This window comes from Panicum virgatum, chromosome 3K (assembly GCF_016808335.1).
Source record: "Panicum virgatum strain AP13 chromosome 3K, P.virgatum_v5, whole genome shotgun sequence".
In the NCBI taxonomy this organism is placed as follows: domain Eukaryota; kingdom Viridiplantae; phylum Streptophyta; class Magnoliopsida; order Poales; family Poaceae; genus Panicum; species Panicum virgatum.
This window is the reverse complement of record NC_053138.1, coordinates 15,232,512-15,252,532: the sequence shown is the minus strand read 5'-3', so window position 1 is coordinate 15,252,532 and position 20,021 is coordinate 15,232,512. Positions and strand designations below refer to the sequence as shown.

The following is a 20,021-nucleotide window of genomic DNA, read 5'->3' as shown; positions in this document are numbered from 1 at the left end:
ATAGCCTTTTTGTTCCTCTTCTTCCGTTCACGTCTGTGTGAGATCTTACGGAACAAGCAACCTCCAGTCTTAGTAAAATGCTCTAATCCCCAGGAGCACACGTGCGAAGGGGACGCCATGCCACCCGTGCAGCGTGAGCCAAACATACTTTACTGGAAACGAAGCTTATTACCCGGGCAAGAAGGCGTCAAGGACACGCCGTACAACTCAAACATCGTAAGCACTCATCAGAGCCCTAGTGGCATTTACATTCACCATTATTATTAGGACACAAAAAAAAAGAAAAATTACATCCACAAAAGCAAAGGTAGTTCTGCTGCTGCTACTCCTAGTGACTCCAACAAACTCAAGTCCCCCATTGATCCCGCCCGGCGGTAGGTAAACGATGTGCGCAACAGCGCAAGTGTGCGAAAAGCCGACGAGGAGCAGTGCACAAAGGATAAGCGGAGCACATGGACGTCTGATCCTTTCCATTCCATTTCGACTGCACTCCACTGCGATCCTTTGCTGCTGTCCAGCTTGCATTCTATTCCCTACCATTCCTCCCCTCCTTCCCCACGCCCGCCACGTGGCACCAGCCCCCGCCGGGCCCGCTCACCGACCGGGTCCTCCACTACTCCAGCTCCGCCAGTCACTGGAAGGTGGACCAGGGTTCGGAGCGGGGCCCGCCAGCCGGTAGGAAACGCGGCTTGCGTGGTGCCACGCGCAAACTGCCGGTGGCCCGCCGCTCCAGCTCGCGCGCGCATCTGCCGTTCCGCCGCCGGCCCTTTTATTTCCGCGCCGGCCAGCTCGTGCCAGACCAGACGAGCTCCACAACCGAACCCAAGTGGCCATGGCCGAAAGCGACCACCACCGAGGCGTCGTCACTGCCGTTGTTGCCAGCGACCTTCTGGAGCCCCCCGTTGCGGCAGCGGCGATCACCGCCGTTAATTCCTCCTGCTATGACGAGGAGGAGGACGAGGAAGGCTTCACCTTCGCCGCCGTGCAGCGTCTGGCTGCCGGCGGAGCGTTCCCCGACGGCCGCATCGGCCCCGTGTACCCCGTCTTCGGGCGCCCGCGGTCGCCGCCGCTGCAGGAGACGGAGGAGGATCCGGGCACGGCCACCGCGCTGGTGCCGCTGGGGCAGCTCCTCCTGGAGGAGCGCGGCGCCGGCGCGCCGTCAGGGCAGCCCGCGGACGACGACGGCGGCGGGCTTGACGGGGTGCCCGCGGAAACGTACTGCCTGTGGTCCCCCGGGGCTTCGCCGGCGCTGAGATCTCGGTCCCCGTCCCCGGCGCGCTGCCGGAAGAGCGGCTCCACGGGTTCGGTCCTCCGGTGGCGGCACCGGGTCGTCGGGCGGAGCCACAGCGACGGCAAGGAGAAATTCGTGTTCCTGGACGCGAGCTCCCACTCGGAGCGCAGCGCCGGTGGAGGAGGCCATGACCGGACGAACCGTGGGAGAGGCGGCGGCGGCGACGGCAGGAAGCCGACGTTCCTCCCGTACAAGCAGGAGCTTGTCGGCTTCTTTGCCAACGCCGGCGCGTTGCGGCGGAGCTACCTCCCGTTCTGACGCAGAACGACTGTAACGCGTAATGTTGTTTACATCTGTGGCTATGCTGTCCGTATTGATTAGTGCTTAGCTTAAGTTAATTCTAGTATTTAGAGCTAAACAAGTGTAACTGAGATCTGTGTAGTTGTTGCCGCTCATGTCTGGTTGGCTGGGTACAAATTGAGTCTTCAGGAAAACACTGAACAAAAGACAAATATTTGAAGTTTCCAACACTTCCTCTCAGCAATTTATCGACAGAAATATCTCAAAAAAAAAATCTGGCGAGCTTGTTTCTTTCTTCTTTATCAAATCGCACATCAATTCGCACGCCGTGGCAGTAACGGCCTTGTCAAAGCGGCTAGTGCTGCGCTCGTCTAGGCCGCTTGCTTGCAGTTACTCTAGCTCGCTTAACAGTTATTCTAGCTCGCTTAACAGCTAGTCCGCTGGTCTTGCAGTTACTCTAGCTCGCTTAACAGCTAGTCCGCTGGTCGTGCGCCCGCTTGGAGCGCGCCCACGATGCCCAGCGCCGCGTCTCGCTCGCCACGCCCGCGCGTCGCGCTCGCCGGCAGTTGCTCGGCTCTTGTATATGTACATGTGATGAGATCAATACAATCATACATTGCGGTGCAAACTCTTTCATGGTATCAGCTTACCCCGGTTCCTAACTCCTCGCTTCCGCAACCTCCCACCCGATGGCGAGCCCTTCTTCTTCCTCTGGCTCCTCCAACCCCTTCGCCATAGGCGCCGTCGCCATCAACACCTCCACCGCCCACTCATCAGCATCAAGTCCCATGTTCCGGTCGTTCTTGATCTCGTCGCTGCCAACTACGGCACCTGGCGCACGTTCTTCACCAACACCCTCAAGAAGTTCGGTCTTCTGGATCATGTCGATGGCTCCGTCGACGCGCAGCTGCAGGTCTTCGATCCGGAGTGGACCCAGATCGACACATGTGTCGTTTCCTGGATCTACGCCACCCTCTCCGATGACCTGCTCTCCGCCGTGATCCAGCCCGACGACACCGCCCCCTCCGTCTGGTCTGCCATCGCCACCCAGTTCCTTGACAACGTGGTCCAGCGTACATCGCAGGCCCGCCAACAACTCCACGCCCTCAGCCAGGGCGACATGAACGTCATCGACTACTGTGTTCAGATCAAGCGCCAGGCCGACATCCTACGCGACCTTGGCTCCCCTGTCACCGACCAGGAACTCGTCATCACCCTCCTTGGCGGCCTCAGCGACAAGCTCGCCCACTGCGCGCCAACGATCTCGGCGTCCGGCATGCGGTTTCTTCAAGCCTGCTCCTTTCTCCACCAAGAGGAGATCTGGATTGCCGATCGTGCCCGCAAGGTCACCTCCACCGCTCTTCTTGCCGCATCCCGCTCCTCCAACGCATCCGGCAATGTACCTGCCACGGGATCTGCGGCGACTCCTCTGGCCTCCAACAACACCACCGTCAACAGCGGCGGGGAACGCTCCCGCAAGCGCAAGAAGCAATCCACCCGCACTGGCGGTGTGTCCAACACTCCTACCCCCAACCCTCCGGTGCCGCGCGACGGCAACGTGCCGTCCTGGGTGAATCCCTGGACTGGTGTCGTCCAGGCCTGGCCCCTGGGTCATCTTCCTCCTGGTGCACCGGCTGCTGGCGTCCTCGGGTCTCGTCCAGGGGCTGCTCCGCAGCAGTCTCTCACGGCCCAGCATTCTCCGGTCGGCTCTCTTCCTCCGGCGCTCTACCAGGCGCTCAACGGCCTCACCCTCCAGTCCTCGCCACCTAGCGCTCAGGACTGGGTTCTCGACACCGGCGCCTCCACGCACATGGCCGGTGACGCTGGTATGCTCTCCTCCACGTCTCCCTGTTCTTCTCGCATCATAGTTGGCAACGGCGCATCCATGCCCGTCCAGTGCACCGGTTCAACCACAATCTCCACCCCCACCTCCCCACTTCATCTCCGTGATGTCCTCGTTTCCCCTCCTCTTATTCACAATCTCATCTCTGTCCGCAAACTCACTCGTGACAATAACATTTCTGTCGAATTTGATCCGCTTGGTTTCTCTGTCAAGGATCTTTGTACCCGGGCGGTTCTCTTCCACAGTGACAGTAGCGGCGATCTCTACCCCCTGCAGCAGTCTGCGCCCCTCCACCGTGGTCTCCACGTCTCCGTTGATCTCTGGCATGCCAGGCTTGGACACCCAGGGGCGCCAACACTCTCCAGGATCCTAGACTCCTTTGATTTCAAATGTTCTCCCTCCCACCCCCACACTTGTACCTCTTGTCGGTTAGGAAAACATGTTCGGCTACCTTTTAAAGACTCTAGTCACATTTCGCCATATCCTTTCTGTTTGTTTCATTGCGATGTTTGGACATCACCGGTGCTTAGCAACTCTGGGTTTCAGTACTACCTTGTCATTCTTGACGACTTCTCCCACTATGTGTGGACCTTCCCGCTACGCCGCAAGTCTGATGTTGTGTCTACCCTCTCGACCTTCCATGCCTTCGTACAGACACAGTTCGGCAAGCCCATTCTTGCTTTCCAAACAGACAATGGCAAGGAATTTGACAACACCACGTTTCGCACCTTTCTCGCCGAACGTGGCATTGTCTTCCATCTAACCTGCCCCTACACGTTGCAGCAAAACGGCCGTGCGGAACACATTCTTCGCACCCTCAACGATTGCGTCCGCACCATGCTTCTGCACACAGCCATGCCCCTTTCCTTCTGGCCTGATGCGCTGAACACAGCCACTTATCTCGTCAACCGAAGACCTTGCACACCGCGTGCTCATGCTTCCCCCTTTCTTCTCCTGTTCAGCCAGCACCCGGAATACGATCATCTTTGTGTTTTCGGTTGTCTTTGTGTTTTCGGTTGTCGATGCTTCCCCAACACCAACGCGACGGCTCCGCACAAACTCGCACCACGTTCTGTGCCTTGCGTGTTCATCGGTTACCCGGACAACACCAAGGGCTATCGATGCTTTGATCCCTCGACTCGCCGCGTTCTCACCTCGCGTCACGTCGTGTTCGATGAACACGTCTTTCCCTTCCGCCAGCCCCCATCATCCCCTCCCCCACCACAGGTTTTGGTCGAACAAATTCCCATGCCCGTGCCGCGCCGCGCCGTCCCGCCTCCCGCGGCCGTCTCGCCAGGTGATCATCATGCTCACCAGCCTGCTGGCGCTCCTGAGCCGGATGCCCTGCCTGCACCAGCTCCAGCATCACCCATCCACAACTCACCATCTTCCCCTCCCACAGCTGCCACGCCTCTTGCGTTCCCCACCGCATCGGCACCCCTACCCCTGCCCCTGCAGGCCACCCTATGGTCACACGACGCAAAGCTGGCATCATCCAACCCAACCCCAAATATGCTCATCTTGCCACCGCTGACTCCGTGCCTCGATCTGTTCACTCCACTCTAAAAGATCCGGCCTGGCGCGCAGCAATGCAAGATGAATACGACGCCCTGCTGTCCAATGGCACCTGGCAGCTTGTCCCGTGGCCTAGCCATGCCAACGTGATCACCGGCAAATGGATCTTCAAAAACAAGTTCCACGCCGACGGCACGCTGGAACGCCGCAAAGCTCGATGGGTCGTTCGTGGGTTCTCTCAGCGTCTTGGTCTTGATTTTGATCAGACTTTCTCCCCCGTCGTCAAACCGGCCACCATCCGCACTATATTGCATCTTGCTGCTGCGCGCAATTGGCCCGAACACCAGCTCGACGTGAAAAACGCATTCCTCCACGGCGATCTCACTGAGCGGGTCTACTGCCAACAGCCAGCAGGCTTCGCCGATCCGGCTCGGCCCGATGCTATCTGCTTCCTTCGCAAGTCCCTTTACGGGCTGAAGCAAGCACTGCGAGCCTGGTTTCAACGCTTCGCCACACATCTTCACCAGCTGGGCTTCACACCGTCCAAGGCCGACAGCTCGTTGTTCGTGTACCGGCGCGGCCACGACGAGGCACACCTCCTCCTCTACGTCGACGACATTGTCCTCTCTGCATCGTCCACGCGCCTCCTGCACCACGTCATCGGCCAACTTCGTCTTCAGTTCGCCATGAAGGACCTCGGGCCGCTGCACTTCTTCCTCGGCATCCAGGTGCGGCGCACCGACACGGGCTTCCTCCTCTCCCAGGCGCAGTACGCTGCCGACATCCTAGAACGCGCCGGCATGCAGGATTGCAAACCTGCAGCCACACCCGTGGACACCAAGGCCAAGTTGTCCGGCAACGACGGCCGTGCGCTCGACGATCCAACGTTCTACCGCAGCATCGTCGGCACTCTTCAATACCTGACGCTCACGCGCCCCGACGTCACCTATGCCGTCCAACAAGCGTGCCTCCACATGCACGATCCCAGGGACGTCCACTGGTCCTTCGTCAAGCGCGTGCTCCGGTACGTCCATGGCACCATGGACATGGGTCTGCAGCTCCGGCGTTCTACCTCACCGTCGCTCGTCGCCTACTCCGACGCCAATTGGGCCGGCTGCCCCGACACACGCCGTTCTACATCGGGCTTCTGCGTGTTCCTTGGCGATTCACTCATCTCCTGGTCCTCCAAACGCCAGGCGGTCGTGTCTCGCTCAAGCGCCGAAGCGGAGTACCACGGCGTCGCCAATGTCACCGCCGAATGCTGCTGGCTGCGACATCTCCTCACCGAGCTCAGTGTTCCCGTGGACAAGGCCACCATTGTCTATTGTGACAATGTCTCCGCCAGCTACCTATCTGAGAATCCGGTTCATCATGGTCGCACAAAACACGTCGAGCTGGATGTGCATTTTGTCCGTGAGAAGGTTGTTGTGGGCGACGTCCGTGTTCTACACGTTCCCACATAACATCAGCTCGCCGACATCATGACCAAGGGCCTATCGTCTGTGCTCTTTGAGGGTTTTCGATCCAGTTTAAGCATTGTCAGGGATGCTCCAACTGGGGGGGTCAAAGCGGCTAGTGCTGCGCTCGTCTAGGCCGCTTGCTTGCAGTTACTCTCTTAACAGCTAGTCCGCTGGTCGTGCGCCCGCTTGGAGCGCGCCCACGATGCCCAGCGCCGCGTCTTGCTCGCCACGCCCGCGCGTCGCGCTCACCGGCAGTTGCTCGGCTCTTGTATATGTACATGTGATGAGATCAATACAATCATACATTGTGGTGCAAACTCTTTCAGGCCTGGGCCCCTGTAGGTGGGGCACATCGGCACATGCCGATCACGCTGCTCTGCTAGATGCCGATCACGCACATCAGGGACTCAGGTTAGCTCCTTGGCGATGCACACAAAAGGAACAGAAGAAGGCTACAGAGGATTCGCCTACCCGCAGCTTATATGCAAATAATCTGATCCAGGGTTTAGATATCATCGTACGACAAATTCTCTACAGAGGATTCTCGATTATCGGCAATCGTTTTCGTATCCTCTCGATTATCGGCAATCGTTTTCGTAAGACCAACCGGGGGATCGCCGACTGCTTGCAGCTTGTCTGCTTGCTACCGGTTGCTGTGATTTGGAGGCCCAGCAGTAGCAGTCAGGAAATGGACATTATATTTCTTGTACATGCAAGTGGAAAAATAATTAGAAAACGGATGTCATAATTCCCTCAGACAAAAGAGACAGGAAACAAATGCAGGCTACGAGCATCAAATTATGGATTTCCTTAAAAAAAACATCGAATTATGGACTTTTATTTCAGTGAGAACTAATGTCAGTCTCAGTGAGGGTTTCATGGAGAGTTTCATGACATTAACTATCATCAATTTTGCTAACGTGGCAAGGAGAGAAAGGTTGGAGTTTCATGGGATGTGAGGAGAATTTCATCACTATAAAATTCATCTGGCACAGTTACCTAGTTTCCAATCTAGATATCTGTGCCCATGAAACTCCCACTTCAACCTGGTAGTGGTTTGGAAACCAAACCAAAACCACACCAAACTATTTCATTATTAATATACTTTAGAAATCAAACTAACTCCATCCACTTGCTATTCCACCCAAACTAATCCAAACTACTTGCTCTCTTCCTCCAAAGCAAACCAAACTAATAATTTCAATCCAAACAAACCGGTTTCAAACTAATGTCAAATTCTCTCCAACTACTGTCAAATTCTCTCCAACTAGTTTAGTGGCTCCGCTCTTGACGTGGGGTCCACATATAGTTCAAGCTACACTGCTTTGCACAGAGTAGCTGCCAGTCATACTGAGTCATCTCAAAAAATTTCAGTCAATTTCAATAAAATTTTATAGTGTGAATTCTAGGGTCTGACTCTTGACGTGCGCCCATGTGTAGTTCTACTCACACTGCTTTGCACAGAGTAGCTGCCAGTTATACTGAATCATCTCCAACAAGTTTCGGTCAATTTCGATAAAATTTTATAGTGTGAACGCGAGGTTTTATTTCTAGGGTCCGGCTCTTGATGTGGAGCCCGCGTGTAGTTCTAGCAACACTGTTTTACACAGAGTAGCTGCCAGTTATACTGAGTCATATCCAACAAGTTTCAGTTAATTTCGATAAAATTTTATAGTGTGAACACGAGGTTTTATTTCTAAGATCCGGCTCTTTATGTGAGGACTGTGTAAGGGAGCGAACCATACCAATCCAAACTAATCCAAACTGTTTGCACCCTAAAACCAATCCAGACCAAACCATACATGCGTAGAACCCACTTGCCCCATCCAATCAGAATCTAGAGGCAAAACCAAACCACTAAACCCGATTTGAACCCAAACCGTTAGCAGCTTGACTCTCACTGAGACTGGACTAACGCAAAATTCGTTCCAAAAAATTAAGAAATGGCGGCGCCAAACCACTAAACCCGATTTGAACCCAAAACGTTAGCAGCTTGACTCCCACTGAGACTACTAACGCAAAATCCGTTCCAAAGAATTAAGAAATGACGGCGCGCGTTCTACAGGTGGGCTGCGCCCGGCCATTTGCCGCCCACGCGGCTCTGCTTATCCTCCGCACCCTCCCACTATAACCTCGGCCACGTCAGCATCTCACTTCACAGCCTTACCGATGCTGATCCGACCGTGCACTGGTACTTCGCCTTGCGCCAACCAAAGCGCGTGACCACGCACGGCCATCCGAAGATGCCTGACGCTGTGATCAGCGGTCAAGATTATTCCATCATCAGCTAGCCAAAGGTTTAGTTTAATTAATTGGCGGCTTGAATGCTTGATGCATGCGCCGATCGCGGCGTATAAAAGCAAAGCTCCTGCTGGTGCGGTGGAGTACCCAGCCAAGCAGCCACCGCACCTTACCATGGGACGCGGCAGTGGCCCGAGTCCGGGCACGGAGGGCGAACGCGAGCAGTAGAGGCAGGAGCCGCGAGGTAGGTCATGGACGATGGCGACTTCACCTTCGCCGCCGTCCCGCCGCCTCTTCTGGCCGCGGGTGGCGGCGGCGGCCGCATGGGCGCGCTGTACCCGGTCTTCGGCCGGCCGAGGTCCCCGCCTCGGCCGCCTGCTCCGGAGCCGGCGACGGCCACTGCGCGGGTGCCGCTAGGACGGCTCCTGCTGGTGGGCAGGGACCCGGCGCCGGCGCAGCAGCCGCCCGCGGACGACGACGACGACCTCGACTCGGTCCCGGCGGAGATGTACTGCCCGTGGTCCCCCGGGTGGTCGGCGGCGGCGTCCCCGGCGCGGTGCAAGAAGAGCGGCTCCACGGGGTCGGTCCTCCGCTGGCGGCCGCGGCTCGTCGGGCGGAGCCAGAGCGACGGCAAGGAGAAGTTCGTGTTCCTGAACACCACCGGCGCAGCCCCCGCCCGGCCCGGCCGTAAGGGGAGGAGCGGCGCCGGCGGTGCCGCAGCCGCCGCTCTCGGCGGCCACGCCTGGAGCTACTACGCGGGCGGCGCCGGGGCCGGCAATGGCGCGCGCCGGAGGTCGTTCCTGCCGTACAAGCAGGACCTCGTCGGGCTGTTCGCCAACGCCACCGTGTTCCGGCGCAGCTACCACCCGTTCTGACGACGTGGCGTACATATACACTCCTGATGTGGTTCTACCCTATCTCTATCTGCATACATATGTACACGAATACGTAGTAACGTAGAGTCGTTATTAAGTCGGTGTGGTATACTTTGTTCTGAAATTGATTGGTAACTTTTGCTGGTTTGTTTGTTGATATGATCATCGGTTTATATATAATCACACCATCAGTGTAACTGAGCTTGTAGCAGGACAGCGGTGCAGTGTGTTAGCTATGTGCACACTCCGTTTTTATTTAGCACTCTAGATTTCCTTTTCCTGTCTTTCTTGTAGAACAGAGATATTTTGGACTATAGCCTAGAGCAAGTATTATGATGGGCTAAAAGCAGGTTGAATGATGAGGTGGAGGAGAGAAAAGAGGAGAGAGTGGGAGTGGGTTGTAAACTTACAGCCAACTTTGACACAAGAATCAAGAAAGATTGTGTGATAGACAAGTGGGCCATATATTAATAATGGAAAGCTAAACCACTATACAAGTGGGCTAAGAGATGAGCTACAAAGAGTCTTTGCAGCCAACAATGGGCTAAATTGTTAGCCTTGCACTTATGGGGCATGATCTATTGTAAGTCTGTTCACGTTTGTTTTATTTTGCTGGCGATGTTCTACCCATCGGATTCACCGTCACCAGTCTCCACTACTAGCGCTTTAATTTGCGTAAGCTGGCACCTACCTGATCTTCGTTCTAATGTTGCCTGGCGCATGGAGTCGTCCAGCAGATCAGATGACCTGAGCCAGCCAGCAGGGAAGACGCCGCATCTTCCTTCAGATGGAAGTTCACCTTTCTCCCGAGGACGTTACGATGCAAACTCAGTTGGTGTCGACTGTCGAGCATATACAAAGGCTAGGAGGGAAAAAAAAAGTGGCGTCGTTTTCCGTCGCCTGATGCACCAACCCCTCGCTCATTTCCCAAGCTTTACTCCTCGGCCGGATTAGTGGCGCTAACAATCCCGGGTCGTGCCATGATGCATCCATGTCCGCCTTAACTACGCTGTACTAGCTGTACCGCTGCCAGGGAGCCCAGGCCGTCCGTCCTAGCAGCCGACCCGACGCACACCCGACTGCCAGGTCCGACGACGTTTCTTCGCCGGAGCGGTCAGGCGAAGAAACGCCGCCTGACCGTATAGCCGGTGACGAGAGCGATCATTACAGAGCTATCTCGAGCCAAACCGTGTTCCTTCCGGCCTACGACGGCGCGTGGTGCCCCCCGGACGGTAGAGACCTCGGCCATTAGTTCGGGTGGAGGCGTGATTAGGAAGCCGGGTTATTAGTGTGGTGGCGTGGCGAGGGGCTAAGCTTAAGCCCGGGGGGTTAATGCGAAACAGACCCGGCACGCGATCGAAAGAGACGGCGGCGGCCGTGACCTGGGGTGCGTCAACGATGTTGTTTATTCCCGGATGTGTCCGCGACCGCTTTCTGATGGAAAAACCTGTTGATTTCGATGCCGCATGCAATTGATCAACACCCGGCATTGATTGCAGTGCTAAACGCTAGTATTATTGGCGTATTGATCTAGCTGTCGGGCCATATCATTTTCAGTCGCTATTTTCGAAAATTTTCCATTGCAACATCTTAGTCGCAAGAAAATGTGACCATAACACTAACTAGTTCCCAAAAACCTTTTTCCGATAGCTATTATAATGTCGCGCATAACGAAACATCCCCTTCAGTCCTCTCTTTTCCTGCAACCGTGTGGATTTTCGAATTCCACGACGAGCTCTAGTCATCTAGGGCGGTAACCCTAGCAATCCATGGCACGTCAGAGCATAGCTATCACATTGATCGCTGCTGTGTTCCAGGTCACACCTAGGACGGCAACGACGCCAAGTGATCCAGCAAAAAGTAAGCAGCGCATATTTTGGTCAAAAAGGTTTAGGTGATCTGTGATATCAGAAAGTTCATCAAAGCTGCAGTTCCCTTCTCTAGAGGGTTCTCTGATGAACACAGTATTAATAAGGTAGGCCATCTAAGAACTGTAGGATGTATACATGCTCCAGACCAGACAGATATGAGTATGATGTATGGGACATCTGTATTGAAGCGAGCCAAGAAAAAACAAGCATGACACACTATAGCATTGACGCCAACATGGATGACCTTTTCGACCAGACCAGAGATAGTTTGATTTACAAGTATGAATTATGTACAATGAATCCCATGGTAGGCGAAATGCTAAGGTCTTGTAATTTGCATCTCTGCACCTAAGTAAGCAGCTGAGCATATGATACAGATGAACCTGGTTTCTCCTATGATTCATCAGGCTTTGGTTCAAGGACCACAGGGATCTTCTCTTTGTGGTCACCACGCAAGACTTCCACGGTCACCTTGAATACCATGAAATTCAGTATCTGAGCAATTTTCAAAAGTAACAGTCCTTTTTGTAAACATAGGTCAAAGCTTACCGTTTCCCCAACTTTACACTGATCCAATATCCGGTACAAGTCGCTTCCATTCGTTACCTTCGTACCATTCACAGAGGTAATTATATCCCCCAGGACAAGCCGACCGTAGGCATCTCGTTTGGTTGATTGAAGACCCTGGCAAGCAACATTAGAAGTAGAACTTTTAGACACAGTAGCACTACACTTCAAACACTTGTTTCAAAACTGCATTATTCTTTCAAATAATTTTTCATGTCCATTTTATTTTCTAGGTTGTCCTTCATTCTGACCAAACACACAGGAAAGTCAATGGAAGCTACAATGTTTTCCCATCCGATGATTGTCTATGTTGTAACTGGGCATAGACCATGAACAACTGAAAGAATGCTGCCTATGACTTGAAGCAGAACTGAAGTATAATTACAATTAACATCATGCCCAGTGTAAGAAATCTGTGCTTTCAAGTTGAGTTCTTTCTAAATTCTAGGAAACACAAAAAGCTTCTTACTGCTTTGCCAGCTGGTCCATTTGGAGGAGCATCCAAGACAAGCACTCCACTTAATCCAAGCTGCTCTACAGATTGATCAGGGGCAAATTTTATTCCCAAAATAGGTCTTGTCACCTTACCAAATTTTATAAGTTGATCCACAATGCCCCCAACCTGAAAATAGGCATCATTTGTGTTAGTCAAAATACGTGGTTCAACTGTTAGGAAGAGAGCAGGAAAAAAAAATCTGAACTGCTGAACTGATTTCTGTGAACTACTATTGGCAACAGATTTTTGGGAACTGGAGTAAAAAATGTACATACTGTATCAACTGGAATGGAAAAACCAACACCAGATGATGCTCCTGAGGGTGAGTATATAGCAGTGTTTACACCTATCAAGTTTCCTGAACTATCAAGGAGTGGACCACCACTGTTACCAGGGTTGATAGCAGCATCAGTCTGTATCACATCTTGTATAGGACGTCCTGTGGCAGCTGAACTAATTTCTCTACGCAGTCCACTAGGGGAATGAGCAGAAACAGCAAAACAGAGTCTCAGTGCATTCCCATATGAATCAACCAAAGATGACTCAGCTTAAAGAACAATGTTCTACCTGATAACACCTGTTGTAAGAGTGTGGTCAAGGCCAAACTGCAAACACATAAAATAATAAACATTAAGACTGTGGATAAATAAGTAATCAGTCAAATGTACTCATAATCAAAAGAACTCACTCGAATTACTGAAGTTCCCTAATTTTCCTAACAAAGTAAAGACCATACCTTTCAATACAGGAGTTTTGTTAAACTTAGGTCTGCCGATACATACACCATACACATGTTTTGTCCAATCATATTATTGTTTGTTGCTTCTCTATCTAGCACTATTATATTGTTTGTTGCAACTCTATCTAATATGCTGTTACCTTTAAATGCAACCTGATAACATATTCATGAAACAGAAGCAACATTTGGCCTTTTGTGATTTTTATAGCATGGATCAAGAATTCAAAGTCAAAATAAGAAAGGCGTTCTAAGCACTCACATCTAGTAAAAAAAATCAGGAAAACAAACATGCAATTAATAATTAGAACACTAAACAGTAGCTTTAAGATAAGACATCTAGTTCTAAGCTACAAATCAACTGTCATGCACACATAATCTAATTGTATTACAAGCGGCACAACAAAAAGAAAGGCGTTCTAAGCACTCACTGGATTTCCAATGGCGTATACTTTCTGACCAACCAGTAGGTCTGCTGACACACCAACTGGTATCGGCCTTAGTTTATCCATTGGCGCTTTGATACGCAAAACAGCAACGTCCTTGTCCTGATCAAATCCAACAACTTGCGCTTCATACACTGACTGATCAGCAAGTGTGACCCTGTATAGAAGTATCAGTGGTAACTTCACCTTGCCACCATACATCCAGTGGCGAAGCCAACATAAAAATCAAGGTGGGGCACCACTCAAGTAATAACTATATATGGTAAATATTAATCAGTTTACTAACTTCGCCAACATAAAAATCAAGGTGGGGCACCACTCAAGTAATAACTATATATGGTAAATATTAATCAGTTTACTAACGAAAGCTAGCTTCACCCTGGTGCCCATGCACGTGCACCAGGCTAGCATAACGTGGCCTCACCCCTGCATACATCTATGGATCATCATCTAGAAAATATTCAAAGAAATAGAAGCACCCATGGATGTTTTGTTCTATTTGTGTATCTATGTAAGTTGAGACATTTGAGTTTTGACATTAGCATGGTGATGGGCACTGCTGCGGAGCATGACCATTCAACGCACGGAGGTGGTTTAGCAGTAATCAGAAGTTTATCCATTTTTGGCTTGAAGCATTAAACCTTTTGCAGCAAAAATGCTCAAGGGTAGCATTAAGTATTACCTGAAAGTGGAGTGTGAAGAATTTCTAGAGTAATACATTATATCCAAAGAATTTCTGTAAATGCAGGCACATATAATTTTTCATAACTTTTAACAACCAGATGTAGTGAAGCTGTGAAACTCTAGAAGATATCAAACAAGGCCAGTCTCTAGGGAGCCAAATTAATAATGAACCATTACTGGGCAACAACTCTTTGCAGTACTGCACCTCCGTGGCTCCGTCCATTCCAAATTATTGCAAGTCTAGAGCATATTATAATGAAACTTCAGCAACCTTTACATTTAGTAGGATTGCCACGCTTTGAGCTAAGGCTAAGCACCACCAATCTATAGCAGCGTAGTAGAAAAGCATCCAGCCGTGTGAAGTTGTGAACCAACCTGAGGTCCGACGCACCACGGATGACATGGAAATTGGTGACGATGTGGCCGCTCTTATCCCAGACAAACCCCGACCCGGACCCCTGCGGCACCTCGAGCACGTCGAGCGTGAACGCGTCCTGCCTGCAGCACATTGATGAAATTACCTCCACAGCCTTCGCATCAGGTGTTCAGGACACCGGCGCACCAAACATAAGCCAGCGAGCGTGAGTGGGCGTACCTCACGGCGAGGTTGGTGATGTAGACGACGGAGGGCGTGTTCTCCTGGAAGAGGCGCACGGTGGCGAGCTCGTCCGCCTGCAGCTTCCGCGGCGTGGCGACCACGAACGCGGAGGCCGCGCCGGCGTCGCCGAGGATCAGCGCCGCGGAGGCGAGCGCGACGATGAAGGAGCCCGCGGCCGACGACAGCAGCCGGCCTGCCACTTCGGCGGGGACCAGCTCGGCTAGCCGCCGCGGCCACGGCCACGGCGCGGGGGAGGGGAGGGCGAGCGAGCGGGAGGAGGAAGCGGCGGGCGCGTGCTTGGAGGCCGCGGCGCACGCGAGGTGCCTGGGGAAATGGCGCTGGCGGCTAGGCAGGGGGCACGGGGAAGAGAGGAAGCAGGCGGCGGCGGCGGCAGAGGAGGACGGGGCGGCGGCCATCTGGTCGTGCGGGAGGGGAGCGGGGCGAGCGCAACCGCGGCCTTGCTGGCTGTGGTGGAAGGGGGGCTCCCGGACGATGAGTGGATGCGCTGCGCTGCTGGCCGGCGCTTGCTTGGCGCTCTGCTACTGGCTGGTGGGTCTCTTCCCAAATTTTGGTCTCGCTCACAGTCACCCTCGGTTCGTGCTGCTTCGGGTTGGTGCTTCCCATCCCTCCCCGTGGTCCATGACGGTGGATGCTTCTCGACGGCTCAAGCTTTGGTCCCTAGATTGCACATGGCATAGTTATTAGGGGATCTGATCGGTTAGATTTTCACCGTTCCGAAGATTAACACTTCGATGGATGATCCGTGCATTCCCTTCCTGACGTTGCAAGGCTGCCAGTACAGCGCCGTGCTAGTAGCTGGAAGTTGTCATGTTACTTTTCAGAATTTTGTGATGAGTATAGTTAGGGTCATAGCTCTTGTTCCTACATAGTCGATACTCGTAGTACTATTGTAAGCCATGACATTTGTTCGAGCAGAATGCTGTAGTCATCAATCATCACTTAGCCAGCCACGCTGATGCTTTTTTACCACGATCTGTTCAGCGGGGAATCCGATGAGGATGGCGCCACTCCCAATCCGAACTATTGGCCTAAATCTTATAAATTTTTGAACTAAAATATTTAAAAATCATGTTGGACTGTGAAGAGACTATTAGAGTCATATCACATTACCACCTCTGGTCCCAACGGAGATGAGTGCCTTGATCGGGAAGGCGATGTCGGAGCTGCTTCTCAATTCCAACCAAATAAGAATGGAATACCCGTAGCAACGGCCAACGGATGAGAATATTTTTTGCTAGTATATATCCACTTGTGTGGGCAGCAGCATGTCCAGGTACTGCACATGCACACACATGCACAACGGTCTGCTCGACACGGACCATGGCCAATTGGCCGTGCGTATTTCTTGGAAGTAAAATGCGTACCTTATTATTCTCTCACACGCATCAAAGTCCAGCATGGAACTTGTCAAGGATGCAAGCCAACAATTATCTATATGTAGCTGAATCTGGAAAAAAAGCCACGCGCGTAGTAACGATCAAGAAAGGTTTCATCAATGATCTAGATGCATGTGAGTTCAGCATGCCATAATCAAATATAAATATTCCAGGCTTCGTATCTTCTTTGTGTAAACTTTAGATAGTCGTGTATGACCAGCCCTTTGTCCTTTGTCGATATATAGCATTTGTAATTTGGAATTATCTCCCATAGTGTAATTGGTACAAAACCCGGAGTTTCTACTGATTACCTGCTCGTACGTACCTGACAAACAAGATTAAATGCTTTGTAGGCAGCCTTGTGGGCTGCAGCTTCGGCCCAGTCTGCTGAGAAGACGGTCGTCGCTCGACGAGCCCTTCTGCCAGCGAGGGTCATGTTTGGTTTAGGTGTGTAAAAGTTTTGATGAGAGAGAAATGATATTTTGACCATTAATTAGGGATATTAAATAAAGTCTAATTACAAAATTATCTCCACAACTATGGCACTGTAGCAGTTGCTCTAGCTAATGAGGCCTTTGACCGCACGATTAGAAGATGATTGAGTGCGGTTACTATAGCATCACTGTAGCCAATCATGATGAAACTGGGCTCATTAGATTCGTCTCGAAAAGTTACACTCATTCCTAAAAAGGTTTTGCAAATAAACTTCGTTTAGTACTTCATGCATGCATTCGTCTTTTTGTGAAAAAGTTTTGATGCATTCATCCAAACATGGCCGAGGACGGACGCTCCTCCTCCTGCTCCTCTGCCCTCCAGCTTCCAGAACAAAAAGGGGAGAATCCAATCCCGCACCAACAACCCCCAACGTTGTTCCACGGCAACACGGGCGTCGCGCGCTTCATCGGCGCGCATGGCTGGATGTTCATCGCCTCCGAACGCAGCAAAGAACACCGGCTGATCAACGCCAGCAACGGCTACGGGTCCATCTGCCTCCGTGACCGAATTGCATCTGGGGACGGAGGACATATCATCCGCGCCGCCACCCTTTTGTCCCCGCCGGTGGTCGCGTCGCCGGAGCCGTCGTCACATCGCCACATCCCCGCTCAACGTATGCTGCTGATTACATTTTTTGAAAGAATTATGCTGCTGATTACATAATCTTTTGGCGCAAAGGGAGCGCCCTGGCCCCCCTCGCGTGAGGTGGAGGAGGACGTCATCTACCACTGGAACGCCTTCCATTTTCGGACGGCACAGAAGAACCTGCTGATATTCACCCCAGAATTCGAAGATGAGACTCCAGTGGATCAACTGCGTGTTGAGGTGAAAGAAGTATGTTTCCAGCAATGCAGATTTGGTGAGGACGGCGGCACGTGCCACCCTCCCCCGCCGCCAGGCCTGCCGCCGCCGCCCACCGGCTATCCCACCCCGCCCGGCCGGGGGCGCGATAGCGCCCCCTCGCCCACGCCGCCAGACGAGCCGCCGCCGCGTTCTCTTCTAAGTCCGGCGAGCTTGGCACCCCAAAACCCGAACTCCCTAAGTGCCGCCGCCTCCCTCCACCACCCCGGCCGCTGGCGATCTCGCCGGTGCCCCCCACCCCCCACCCACCCACCCACCAACCACTCCTATACGGCCGCCGGCGGATGAGGGCGGCACGAATCTTAAAGTCTCACATCCAACGGGTGCCGAGAGGGAGGGCAGGAGCCGCTGCGCTCATCGGAATATTAACATGTTTCCAGCCGGTCGAAAGACGAAGACAACGAATGGTTCTGCATCCAAGAATTCCACATTTTTGGATGATACCCCGTGGAAAGCCACGACAAACTTCTGATGGTCGTCCGCACATGCCCTAGCACAGGTGCTCGAAAGCCAACCTTGTCTTTCCGGTTTTCCAGATGACGAAGGTCCAACCTGTTACAAAACCAAGTTATTTGATCTCATCAAATGCAGTCATGGTTTCAAAGCCATTGTAACAGCCATGTTTATGGTATTAATGATCTTTATTTCTGCCATTAGAAAGATGAAACTGATGTACTTATGGCTAGGAGTTACACACTCTTGCAATCTCCCTATATATGGGAAACTTGAGATCAATGAGAAAATGAGAATTCACCATACATTTTGTCTCTACAAAATTCTGTCCTAATACGTTATCAGCACTGGCCCTAGCCAACTGAGTAGAAGAAGAAGAATTACCTTACGGTAAGGATGGCACCACGTTCTTCATCCTTTGACACTGCTTCTTCACTTCCGAGGCATCTTCGTGCTCGTCTTCTCCGCCGTATGTTGGATGCCCTCCTCCGGACTCCCCTGCACCACCCTCGCCGTGGCAGGGGCTCCTACACCCGGAGAGGAGGTCGTCGCAGCGGCAACGCTGCTGCATGGAGAGCTGCTCATAGCAACAACTCCAGCACAAACGCGCATCAGCGCGGCAACTCGGTGGTCCTACAGGGGGACCAAACATGGTGACGGCATTCTGCCCACGCCATGGCCGGTCCACCTACCCCTGTGGCAACGATGGGTCCTCGTCGGAGTCCACGCCGGCGACGCCGCCAACTTCCCCAACTCCGGCACCGCCACCGGAACTCCTCCTCCGAGGAACGATTGCTGCGCGCCGCGACGCACCGTTCTTCTCCATGACGACGGGCAGCAGCTCCAGCAGGCTCCCTCCGGCGACGCTGCCTCCACTACCTCAGCCGGTCAACTTGACTGCCGGCCGCCCGACCGCAACAGCGGTGGCAACCACGCCCACCGTCACCACCCCGACCGCAGCAGCAGCGGCGGCGACCAACACCCGTCCCGCCTACCACCACCGCATCATCCCGACCGGGAATCGTCCGGCCGAGACGAGCGCGGCGGCCACCACCCGTCCTGCCTACCGCCACCGCATCATCCCGACAGGGCATCGCTCGGCCGAGACGAGCGGCGACGGCGCGGCAAGACGCCCCCCATCCTCAGGTGAGGGGGAGGCCTGAGGTGCGCGGTGGAGACGGGTCCGGGCGGTGGCGGGAGGCGGAGGACGGCGCGACGGGGCGGCGGCGCATCAGCGCTCGCAGCGAGGTGGGCCGGCTTGGTGCGGCGCATCAGCGCGGCGGCGAGGCGGGCTGCCCTGGCGGCGGCGCATCAGCGCGCCTCCCAGGCGTGGCATCGGCGGCCCGGCGGCGCCTCTGCGCCCGCTGGCGACGCGGTGGCCCGGCGCGGCACCTCCGTGCGCACCGGTGGCGCGGCGACGGCGGCTTCAGGCGCGGCGGCGGCGGCCGCCTGGTGCGCGGCGCGGCGGGGGTGGGGGCTCCCCCCAACCCTAGCCCGAGCCGGCCTTTAGGCCACTGGCTGCTGGGCCGGCCTGAACGGCCCGATAGGCCGCGCCGGCCTGCGTGCCAACCCTGCCCCCCTGGACCTAAAGTGGCGGTGGGCCGCAATCGAGATTGTCTCGGCCCACCGCCCAATAATATTTACTTATTTCAGCATTTCAATTTCAGCAAGAATTTAAATTCAAGTTTTGTACTCCGAACTATTTAAATTCCGCGAATAATCAGAGACTTTATGCTTTCAGCATCTTGTAAATTTCTCTGTTTTTCATTTATTTTCAGCACTTTATGCATTTCCATGATATTTATTTTACAAGTATTATGCAAATTTAAATTTCCACGTCCTTTACATTATTCAATGCAAAAAACCCTCTAATTTGGATCAATTCTTTGAAGTATGAAATCATATGGATTTACGTATGCATCAGCATTGCGATAATCCCTCTTACTAATTCT

The 20,021-nt window shown here is 53.3% G+C and overlaps 4 protein-coding genes across 4 annotated transcripts; 3 read left to right on the top strand and 1 right to left on the bottom strand.

The window, feature by feature from the left end:
* The first annotated feature begins 523 nt into the window (after nucleotides 1–523).
* Nucleotides 524–1,761, top strand: LOC120697804. Its single transcript, XM_039981155.1, has one exon. The coding sequence runs from the start codon at nucleotides 833–835 to the stop codon at nucleotides 1,547–1,549; it is 717 nt and encodes a 238-aa protein (XP_039837089.1). The 5' UTR covers nucleotides 524–832; the 3' UTR covers nucleotides 1,550–1,761.
* Nucleotides 1,762–2,044: 283 nt separating this feature from the next.
* On the top strand, nucleotides 2,045–3,622 carry LOC120700635. The gene is made up of 3 exons (XM_039984882.1): nucleotides 2,045–2,169; nucleotides 2,270–3,357; nucleotides 3,588–3,622. Exons 1-3 carry the CDS (start codon nucleotides 2,045–2,047, stop codon nucleotides 3,620–3,622), a joined length of 1,248 nt encoding a protein of 415 aa, XP_039840816.1.
* A 5,100-nt stretch (nucleotides 3,623–8,722) lies between these two features.
* On the top strand, nucleotides 8,723–9,814 carry LOC120697806. Its single transcript, XM_039981157.1, has one exon. It carries the CDS (start codon nucleotides 8,842–8,844, stop codon nucleotides 9,463–9,465), a length of 624 nt encoding a protein of 207 aa, XP_039837091.1. The 5' UTR covers nucleotides 8,723–8,841; the 3' UTR covers nucleotides 9,466–9,814.
* Nucleotides 9,815–11,441: 1,627 nt separating this feature from the next.
* LOC120697803 (protease Do-like 1, chloroplastic) lies at nucleotides 11,442–15,385 on the bottom strand. Its single transcript, XM_039981154.1, has 8 exons — nucleotides 14,861–15,385; nucleotides 14,641–14,763; nucleotides 13,567–13,738; nucleotides 12,967–13,004; nucleotides 12,675–12,873; nucleotides 12,373–12,525; nucleotides 11,886–12,020; nucleotides 11,442–11,807 (listed from the first exon to the last, which is right to left on the bottom strand). Exons 1-8 carry the CDS (start codon nucleotides 15,277–15,279, stop codon nucleotides 11,730–11,732), a joined length of 1,317 nt encoding a protein of 438 aa, XP_039837088.1. The 5' UTR covers nucleotides 15,280–15,385; the 3' UTR covers nucleotides 11,442–11,729.
* Nucleotides 15,386–20,021: the final 4,636 nt, after the last annotated feature.

What these genes read in the sequence shown, in the direction of transcription:
- LOC120697804 (XM_039981155.1), top strand. Translation starts at nt 833, where the DNA reads ATGGCCGAAAGCGACCACCACCGAGGCGTCGTCACTGCCGTTGTTGCC.
- LOC120700635 (XM_039984882.1), top strand. Translation starts at nt 2,045, where the DNA reads ATGCCCAGCGCCGCGTCTCGCTCGCCACGCCCGCGCGTCGCGCTCGCC. An exon ending in GCGGTGCAAACTCTTTCATG is followed by an intron (nt 2,170 to 2,269) that starts GTATCAGCTTAC and finishes CCTTCGCCATAG; the next exon opens with GCGCCGTCGCCATCAACACC. An exon ending in GCACATGGCCGGTGACGCTG is followed by an intron (nt 3,358 to 3,587) that starts GTATGCTCTCCT and finishes TTCTCTGTCAAG; the next exon opens with GATCTTTGTACCCGGGCGGT.
- LOC120697806 (XM_039981157.1), top strand. Translation starts at nt 8,842, where the DNA reads ATGGACGATGGCGACTTCACCTTCGCCGCCGTCCCGCCGCCTCTTCTG.
- LOC120697803 (XM_039981154.1), bottom strand. Translation starts at nt 15,279, where the DNA reads ATGGCCGCCGCCCCGTCCTCCTCTGCCGCCGCCGCCGCCTGCTTCCTC. An exon ending in ATCACCAACCTCGCCGTGAG is followed by an intron (nt 14,764 to 14,860) that starts GTACGCCCACTC and finishes AATGTGCTGCAG; the next exon opens with GCAGGACGCGTTCACGCTCG. An exon ending in CGTGGTGCGTCGGACCTCAG is followed by an intron (nt 13,739 to 14,640) that starts GTTGGTTCACAA and finishes ACTTCTATACAG; the next exon opens with GGTCACACTTGCTGATCAGT.